Source organism: Opisthorchis viverrini, assembly GCF_000715545.1.
Source record: "Opisthorchis viverrini unplaced genomic scaffold opera_v5_715, whole genome shotgun sequence".
In the NCBI taxonomy this organism is placed as follows: Eukaryota; Metazoa; Platyhelminthes; class Trematoda; order Opisthorchiida; family Opisthorchiidae; genus Opisthorchis; species Opisthorchis viverrini.
The window spans coordinates 36,293-46,293 of NW_008752384.1; the positions used below are offsets into that span (position 1 = coordinate 36,293).

The window sequence follows — 10,001 nt, forward strand, 5'->3', positions numbered from 1 at the left end:
GGGTCAGCAGAGATACCACAGACCGGCGAATCAGCAGATATAACATACTTACAGCAGTTACCTTACCATTTGTGTCCATAGCTAATGAACCTCTGGACTGTACACAGTCCACATTCTGTCACGAATATAGACCGAATCCAATTCAACTTAATTTGGTTCCAGAGTAGAGGTTTTTTGCCTTGCCAGTTGTTCGCTGCATACCGTAAAGAGCACATATTTCGGTAGCGTCCACGTGACCAAACACAAGGTTATCCAGCGGAGAAAACCGCTGCAGCATGATTTAAGTAAATAAAAACCACATCAGATTGTACAGGGCGAGATGGCTCAGTGGTAAGAGTGCGAATTTACTGACCAGAAAGTCCGTGGTTCGAATAGATCTGTCTCTCGACTTTTCCTGTCTAGGCTTGGGAAACCTGGAAGTATCCCAGCCTTTGTGCTTCCTTACAGTGGTATGGCAGTTAAGCACCGAAAGGGTGCTACAGCTGAACAAATTTTTTTCAAACCGTAGAATAAGCCGAGTTAAATTCCGACAGTGCACACAATCAATGTGGTTCCAAAAGCATAGAGGCTTATTTCGACAAAATTTATGGAGAAGTATGGAACTCACTGGTAACCAAAATGTGTGGAGACGAATACAGAAAAATTATTTACCAACAAAAATAGGTTACATGTTTAAAAGCCCGGGGAAGAGGACGCCCTCTTGGCGGCGGCGTCGAAAAAAAAACAGAACTCAAGTCTAAATGCTGACGCGGCAATGAGATGCTCAGGTTTACTGTGAATAAACATCAGAATCGGTTGTAAACCTTGTATATGTACAGTGGCTACAACTGCCACAGTTGAGTTCACTGATGGTCGGGGAAGATAAAGTCAAAGAACGCTACGTATTGGAGACAATAACCGATGTCGTTGACGCGTAAGTTCAGAAGTGGAAAGATCGGGAGAGAAGGCAGGGCGCGAAAGCCGACAGTTTGGATTTATGCATGTCACTGAGCGCGCAGCCACGACTTATCCGCCAACTTCATTACCACCATCACAGACAGTAACACTAGTGTTGAAAATGACGCTTCCGGATCTAAAGCCACCTTGAAGTGGCAGTCGGGCTTCAGTTCTGCAATAATCCAGTGGGCTAGACTGACTAGAACTTCGCACCACAATGGGTAACCACAGTTGAAAGTTCAAAGGTGAGCAGCCAAACTTAACATAGCGAGACTACGTACTAGGAGTGATCGCGTCACGAAGCAGCCTGAAGGTGATGTCGTACCGCCCTCTGTGTGAAGTCAGTAAAGGGCTTCCCCCAGGCAACCAGCATAGCCATATTCATAGGAGCGGAGATGCGGCCTTCCCTGAGGGAAGACGGGTTACAAAAGTTCAGCCCTAGAAACCGAATACTCTAATATCCCAATCGTTGACCGTGAACTTGCCATGAACTCGATAGGGTTCAAAACGCATCTGCCGTGCGGGACAGCATCAGAAGCGGGAAATCTACGTCTTACTCTCTGCGCACTCAAGGTATCCCAGCTCTCTGCAGCCGACAAGGCCAGACAGAACCTGTAAAAGCCGCAGCAACCACTGCTAATGGGTCAATTTTTTGAGTCAGGTTAAGGGAAGGGTCCCCAAACAAAACCCTACGTCCTCCTGTCCTTCGTGAGAAAGAATTTCGAGTCAAAAGGCTCAAGGTGGGGTACATCGACTAAACCCTTTCCCTATGTTAGGCGGAATTCCACTAGATCCCGCTTTGCCGCTCGCACTCAGGTGCTGCTATGGCCGAAGTCCATCCCAACAAGACTGGCCAAGAATTCGGGACGTTTGCCGGTCCGGCATCAATCCGAGACCTGATTGGTCGAAAGTCTGGACCCAACAGCCAATCGTAACCCAGTAGTAGCCGAATGCCGGTTGCCAATGGTGCATCAGAATCTCCAGAAAGTTGTTGCGCTATTTATATGAATCGCTGTACAACTGTTCTTGACTTCGTTTTGGGTGTTAACATACCTTGTGCAACTTTGGTGGTTGTTCTGACGTGAACGCTAGGTTGGGAGGCTCAGACCGAGAACTAAGCAGATAAAAATACCGTTACTACACCCTAGGCCTGGGCAACAGGGTAGTTTCATTCGCCCACACGGTTATTTGCCCACAGATGTTCCTATCCAACCCTTTCCCAACATTTAGACAAAAGTTGGTGGGCCATTTGATTGCCAGTTAACTGATCGATGTGTCTTATTCGCCTCATTCCACATTAGCAATAAGCAAAATAACATTGATAAGTCCACGAGATCCTTTCTGCATCGGGGCTTTTTACATCTGCACTCTACGTCGAATTGGCAAACACGTAATGCCTGCCTGGGCCTAATATTGATTCTCTGTGTGAAACACGCATACAAAACCCTAGTGTGTTTATGCATCTTCAAATATTAAGAACAAAATTAGTTCTCTCACATTTCACTCTGAGGCTTTCTGATGATCTGGGGGCGATGACTTGTAGGAGTTGTCTGGCTTCATTCGTAAGAAAGAAGCACTGACATTGTGAGCCCAGCGAACGATACGAATGCCCGAGTCTGAGCTCCTTGGAATCATAAGTGGGTGATCTATTCGGAGTTGGCGCTCGGCACACAGAAAATGGAGAGTGTGTAGACCATAAAATGCTCCTAGACAGCACGAATTTTCCATATAAGCACTCACACGCTGTAAGCTGACAGCCATCAAGTGCAAGTCAAACGTAGACACAATTAGACCAAGTGGCTGTAAGTCACCGGTAGAGAGCCACGGTTCAGGACTGCCGTTTCATCCGGGACACAATTTGGTTCCGAGCACGACTAACAGTTCGCATGCTTTCAGGCCCTCACAAGTTAGTAAGAAACATGCCAATCCACCATATTTGAATAAGTACGACAGCTCAGCGGTTTCGATCTGGGCTAGCTCAACAACTCTGCATAGTAAACCGATGGTGTAGAAATTTTTTAAAAAAAGCAAATCGTTCAGTTGTAACACCTTTCCGGTGCCTGGCCGCCATGGAACCCGGAGGAAGCACGAGGGATAGGATACCGCCAGGTTGCCCAAGCCTAGACAGAGAGGTCGAGAGACAGAGGTCGGGTTCGAACCACAAACCTTACATCAGTAAATCCTCGCTCTAATCACCTGAGCCATCTAGTACCCAATACTGTACTGGTAGGGAGTGTAGAGGTCACTCACTAGATCACGCGGCACAAACGTTAAAATCACGTAACAATCTTGCCCCATTTGCAGGCGACATGTGCACTACAAATTCCCATCCCATCCATTCCCAGGCTTGCGAATTTCAACATCAGGTCAAGTTTTATTCATGTTCGTGCGATCATCAAACACGAATGGATACCCCTCTCTTCTCTTACAATAAATAGGCATTCAAATCGATCAACACACACACGAACAGGGTAAAAGCCGCAGCAACCACTGCTAATGGGTCAATTTTTTGAGTCAGGTTAAGGGAAGGGTCCCCAAACAAAACCCTACGTCCTCCTGTCCTTCGTGAGAAAGAATTTCGAGTCAAAAGGCTCAAGGTGGGGTACATCGACTAAACCCTTTCCCTATGTTAGGCGGAATTCCACTAGATCCCGCTTTGCCGCTCGCACTCAGGTGCTGCTATGGCCGAGAAGTCCATCCCAAGCAAGACTGGCCAAGAATTCGGGACGTTTGCCGGTCCGGCATCAATCCGAGACCTGATTGGTCGAAAGTCTGGACCCAACAGCCAATCGTAACCCAGTAGTAGCCGAATGCCGGTTGCCAATGGTGCATCAGAATCTCCAGAAAGTTGTTGCGCTATTTATATGAATCGCTGTACAACTGTTCTTGACTTCGTTTTGGGTGTTAACATACCTTGTGCAACTTTGGTGGTTGTTCTGACGTGAACGCTAGGTTGGGAGGCTCAGACCGAGAACTAAGCAGATAAAAATACCGTTACTACACCCTAGGCCTGGGCAACAGGGTAGTTTCATTCGCCCACACGGTTATTTGCCCACAGATGTTCCTATCCAACCCTTTCCCAACATTTAGACAAAAGTTGGTGGGCCATTTGATTGCCAGTTAACTGATCGATGTGTCTTATTCGCCTCATTCCACATTAGCAATAAGCAAAATAACATTGATAAGTCCACGAGATCCTTTCTGCATCGGGGCTTTTTACATCTGCACTCTACGTCGAATTGGCAAACACGTAATGCCTGCCTGGGCCTAATATTGATTCTCTGTGTGAAACACGCATACAAAACCCTAGTGTGTTTATGCATCTTCAAATATTAAGAACAAAATTAGTTCTCTCACATTTCACTCTGAGGCTTTCTGATGATCTGGGGGCGATGACTTGTAGGAGTTGTCTGGCTTCATTCGTAAGAAAGAAGCACTGACATTGTGAGCCCAGCGAACGATACGAATGCCCGAGTCTGAGCTCCTTGGAATCATAAGTGGGTGATCTATTCGGAGTTGGCGCTCGGCACACAGAAAATGGAGAGTGTGTAGACCATAAAATGCTCCTAGACAGCACGAATTTTCCATATAAGCACTCACACGCTGTAAGCTGACAGCCATCAAGTGCAAGTCAAACGTAGACACAATTAGACCAAGTGGCTGTAAGTCACCGGTAGAGAGCCACGGTTCAGGACTGCCGTTTCATCCGGGACACAATTTGGTTCCGAGCACGACTAACAGTTCGCATGCTTTCAGGCCCTCACAAGTTAGTAAGAAACATGCCAATCCACCATATTTGAATAAGTACGACAGCTCAGCGGTTTCGATCTGGGCTAGCTCAACAACTCTGCATAGTAAACCGATGGTGTAGAAATTTTTTAAAAAAAGCAAATCGTTCAGTTGTAACACCTTTCCGGTGCCTGGCCGCCATGGAACCCGGAGGAAGCACGAGGGATAGGATACCGCCAGGTTGCCCAAGCCTAGACAGAGAGGTCGAGAGACAGAGGTCGGGTTCGAACCACAAACCTTACATCAGTAAATCCTCGCTCTAATCACCTGAGCCATCTAGTACCCAATACTGTACTGGTAGGGAGTGTAGAGGTCACTCACTAGATCACGCGGCACAAACGTTAAAATCACGTAACAATCTTGCCCCATTTGCAGGCGACATGTGCACTACAAATTCCCATCCATTCACGCGCCAGGCTTGCGAATTTCAACATCAGGTCAAGTTTTATTCATGTTCGTGCAATCATCAAACACGAATGGATACCCCTCTCTTCACACTGCACAAAACAAATAGGCATGTGTCATGGTTTTTGTGTGCTTATTATTATACTTATCATTTATACTCGTATTGAACCTTTGTATGTACATTTAAACCCATCCGCGCTTGTTTTTAGACAAGTAAAATGTTGCTCATCCTCGAAAACCCGGACTCTGTTCTAACTCATTCTCGGACACATTCTAAACGTCTCAGCATGCAATTTGGCCCAAAAACATACTCGCGCGCACAGGACAGGAAGTCAACCGGGTTCCACAAGTCTCCATGGACAACTACAGAACACATGCAGCAACTATACTTTATAGAAGACACGTCCCGCGTCCGGAACTTCACTCTTAACAGTCGTCCTCAGACGACAAGTCTTTTCGGCTTATTCCCTTCCTGTATTGTATGTATTTTAATCAAGTGCACACAGCTTTTGTAACCATCATCATTCTGATAGAACAGACATCTGTCAGTGCTTGTCACCTTCTGACGGTCAATCTAATTACGTTACAACCAGATCACTAACACAAACGCATGGATGAAGCAGGACAAAATGTGAAACAAATTATTCTAGTGGCGCTCAGTGCTGTCCATCCAACTTCTGCGACACGATAAAACGATGACTCGATGTCATCGAGAGCACTAGTCTTGACTGATGCCAGGAAGTCCATACCAGCAGGCAACGAGTGCGAGGACGTACACAAACGCACCAAACGCCAAATAGTGGAGTCTAAAGAAAGACCATGAGCTTTCGTGTACATCAAAGGTCTAGAAAATGGATACTTTTTTTCGTGGGGAACAGCCATGTTCTACACCAACTAATACGATCAACCATACGATCGATTGGCCGAAAAAAAGCAACGACAGTCAAACGAGTGAAAAAGACGGCTCAGTAAATCAATGGCAACAATGCTAACTGGAAAATGGGCCGAACACTTCGAAGAACAATTTATAGAAATGGGATTCGAAATACCTCAGATAAAATGCGAGAAGCCTTTCCAAAAAAAGTAGGAGGACCTCCCGTCACCATCTAACAAAACTTATTAGTGCGAATGCTAGATATCACACAGAGCGCTTGTGATGGTGATCAAGTAGGGGGGTACGGAAGCAGCCCTGTGTCCACGTTTCATAAATGCAGCCACAAAGATCCCTTTGTGCGCCCCGAATAAACGGGGCGAAGTGGATCCGATTTCGCATGGCGATTCCCGTAGGATGGTTACTTCATGAGAATTGGACTTTTCATTACACAGTCACTGGATCTTATCGTGGTGTAGTGGTTTGTGTGCCTCCGCAACCTACTGAACTATGTTAAAGGGTGCCTCTATATCAGTTTGGTCAATGGTTAGAGGTCTGACCGAAATAGTCTGGTGGTCCTCTAGGTAGGGGGTTGGAACGTGTGTGGCAAACGGTATCAAAAGGGTAATGCATCTGCATTTCTCGACAAACACCAGTGCCTTGTGGTCTAATGTGTGAACAAGGGCTTTTTTGAAGAGGCTGTGGTTAGAGCGCGAATTTACTGACCAGAAGGTCTATGGTTCGAACCCGACCTCTGTCTCTCTACTTCCCCTGTCTAAGCTTGGGCAACTTCTTGCTTCCCACTGGTGGCATGGCAGTTAGGCACCCAAAGGGTGCTATAGCTGAACGACTTCGGTCGAGGACCCTAATAGGTCCGGGCACACTAGTAGTATTCCGGCTGTGCAACCTCGGTGCACAGCTCCGGCGATCCAGAGACCACTGTAGCAGGATGTGTAAGTTTTTTTATTGTCTTAAGTCACCGAGCGGAATGATCTTTGTTGACTGGATACCCGTTGATAGTCGCCTCTGTACGCTTACCCTGGAAATGCCCGTAAAAGTCTCACAAGCGAGAAGCTGGTTGTTGTCCGTTTGTCGTGTCTACTTACTCCCCAACTGAGTGTGGCTCTAGCACCATCAAAGACAAATTTCGTGGCACCTTAAATGCCTTTTAAGGCGAGCCGGAAACCCAGATATCGTTGTGGTTGCCGGAGATCTGAATGCAAATTGGGTAGACTTAGGGTGTCTGAGATTCAATAGGATACACGACATGGACTGTGCTCGGTACGTATAGACAAAGGGGAAAAACTTCAGCTCTATGCTGACCGCAGTCTCTTATCATAAGTACGAACTTCCAAAATAAACGGTCTGTTAGGCGAAATTCCGCACCGATACCATCTCACCACTTGCAGTTAAGCGCCGGTACGGCCAAGAGGTTAATGGTTAAAGTATGCACGATTGAGCCATGTGATTGGTGTGCTCGATTCATTATCACAAGTTCAGACGTGAAACTTCAGATGCATCCAAAATGCGCTGGTGGTGTAGTGGTAACACACTCATCTTGCACGCCAGGTATACGGAGTTCTAATTCCGGCACGGCCATTGGATGTGCACTGCTGATGATCTCTAATGAGAGCGGAACTCGAGTCCAGTGCTAGCCCCCTTTGGTGTGGACTCACCAAAATAATCACGCCAGGACAGAAGATGACTGTTCAAACGAGTGATGTGAGCATGAAAAATCCAGTGTCCTCCAAATGCCGGTAGCCATTGACACAGCTAGAAGACATTAGAATTTCCAGAATGTTGTCACCGCGTACAATTTATATACGACGCATTACACATGTGTCGTTGACATGAGATATAAGCAGTGCAACTTTGGTGGTTATGTTGACGAAAGCGTTAGCTCGGAAGATTCGGACCGCGTACTGAGTATTACAGCTGGAGGACGGGAACAGTTTATAGGCAAAAGTAAAGTTCACGGAATCAGTCCCAGAGTGAATATCTAGATATCAGAAGCCAGTGCCTCTTCTTTTTCTTCAGCTGATGCAGTCGCAGCCTCAATCACCGAGTTCACAATCGACCCCCTTTCTGGTCACACATCTCACTCCCGTATCGAGCGGTACGAAGACATATTTAAAGTTGCTTTTTCCAAGTTTGATGGGAGAAGGATTACTGTTGCGAAAACCCGGTATACAGGAAGACGAGGGGTATACAAACTTCATTATCCCCAAACTAACCCGCGGTTTCAGGTTTAATGAAACGGTTAGAAAACTGCCCCGGATATTCGGCGACCAAGCACGACTGCCCGATATTCGTTTCCACTGCCTCAAGCTGGTAGAAAAAAGGTGAAGACGATTTACTCATTTTAACCGGTATTGCCAATACAGAAAGCTAGTATTTCAAGCCTAGCCCAACGAGTTAGAAGCAGTTCAAGAGCCTCATTTGTGCACAAGGTCTCCAGTCATCCCAAGATGCAGTTTCCGGAACCCGGCGGCTTCACAAATTGAACAAGATGCTGAAATGAGGTTGCAGAGCCTCACCACAGAATGTCAACGCCTCACCAACGTAAAGCATGACAGGACTATGATTAGCCAGTCCCCCTCTAGTTAAAGCAGCTCAATGCACGTAATCAACTCTATCTTTTCAAAGAAATCCGAGAACAAGCCCGGTCGATAGCAGGGCAGGCCTCCTATAAGTTTCTGGCATTGCGGTGAGTAGCATTTTCCTATTTATCGCCAGCTCAGACGTCAAAAATATTTCAGCTTCAATCGTCGTGGCCACAAAGATCTGTATCTTTCTCAGATGCCGCAACCACCACCACATCAACGTCCAGCTCACAAGTCGCGATCCAACTCGGCGACGGTGACATTCAAAGTTTATTTTGATTGCCGAAGTAAGTTTGTGACGGTTCCTATCAACAACAACCAAGTTCGTTTGCAGCTTGATACTGGCTCCAACATCACGCTGCTCGGTGAACGAGCGTGGAAACGAATTGCTAAGCTACTGAATATTGGGCCCGTAATGCTTCTAGCAGTAGGCTGATATTGACTGGCGAAATTTACTGCTCCATTAGCTTCTATGGCCCGACGGCACAGGTCACATGCTACCGTCATGCCTCAAACTGGACCACACGAGTCTGAATCGGATCGCTAAGTTGAATCTAGTGGAAAAGCCGATTATTCCTATTTGCAGCCTCACGCACACAGTATCCTGAGTTGCCACCAAGCAAACACAATTCTCGTAGCGTTCACACAATGCAATACGACGACTGGCCCCAGCCTTTTGGGATCAACGGGACTTTACACCTTTTCCTGAGTGACTTGTTGTGACTGGCGGTTAAATAACACCGGCTAGCACTGATTCCCACCATGAACAAATATTTTAGCTACAAACACTGGACCTATCCATTCATGTCAGTGGATTAACACTGCGGCTACCAGAGTTCTGGAATACCAGGAAAACAGAACCTTCTTTTCTTGGTGTGGTGGTTCAACGGGATATGCACTTGCAGAATTTCCTCCCGTAGTGTGAGCCAAAATTTCCTTGAATTGTTCTGCTTGTGAAATTATATTTGACTTACATCGATATTTTGTTTAGTTCATCAGGCTCCTTAGTTAATCACAGCACACCGGTGTTCGCCGCGGGTTTTGGCGATCCACAGAGCGATAGTGTCTTCGCCGCAATGCCAAACCTGTTTTCAGGCCAAATCATTCGGTAAAGTATGCAGCCCTGCCCATGGTTGGCGAGGAACTAGACCACCTGCAGAAGGCCGAAACGATCGTAATGGTGAAGAAGTCTAACGGAACCATAGGCTTTTATGTAGACTTTTTAAATGGTCTCACTGCTACACTGGATAACCATCTATACATTGCCTATTCCAGAAGATTCGCTCGCAAAACTGAATTTCAAGGATTGATCCACAGGATCGAGGCGTTCGCCTTGTCGTTCAGCGGCCGCAGTTTGCCTGAAAAATACAGGCGAAAACGCTCCCAGTGCAAAGCAG

At 46.6% G+C, this 10,001-nt stretch overlaps 2 protein-coding genes across 2 annotated transcripts in view; one reads left to right on the forward strand and one right to left on the reverse strand.

The window, feature by feature from the left end:
* T265_15669 (hypothetical protein) overlaps positions 1-1,870 on the forward strand; it is a gene marked incomplete at both ends in the record, with an annotated part of 30,995 nt that extends 29,125 nt beyond the window's left edge. The window contains one exon of the mRNA XM_009178912.1: positions 1,753-1,870. Coding sequence (XP_009177176.1) covers positions 1,753-1,868 — 116 coding nt within the window. The remainder of the gene's footprint in view (positions 1-1,752) is intronic.
* T265_12022 (hypothetical protein) overlaps positions 1-9,590 on the reverse strand; it is a gene marked incomplete at both ends in the record, with an annotated part of 45,219 nt that extends 35,629 nt beyond the window's left edge. The window contains one exon of the mRNA XM_009178911.1: positions 9,579-9,590. The remainder of the gene's footprint in view (positions 1-9,578) is intronic.
* Positions 9,591-10,001: the final 411 nt, after the last annotated feature.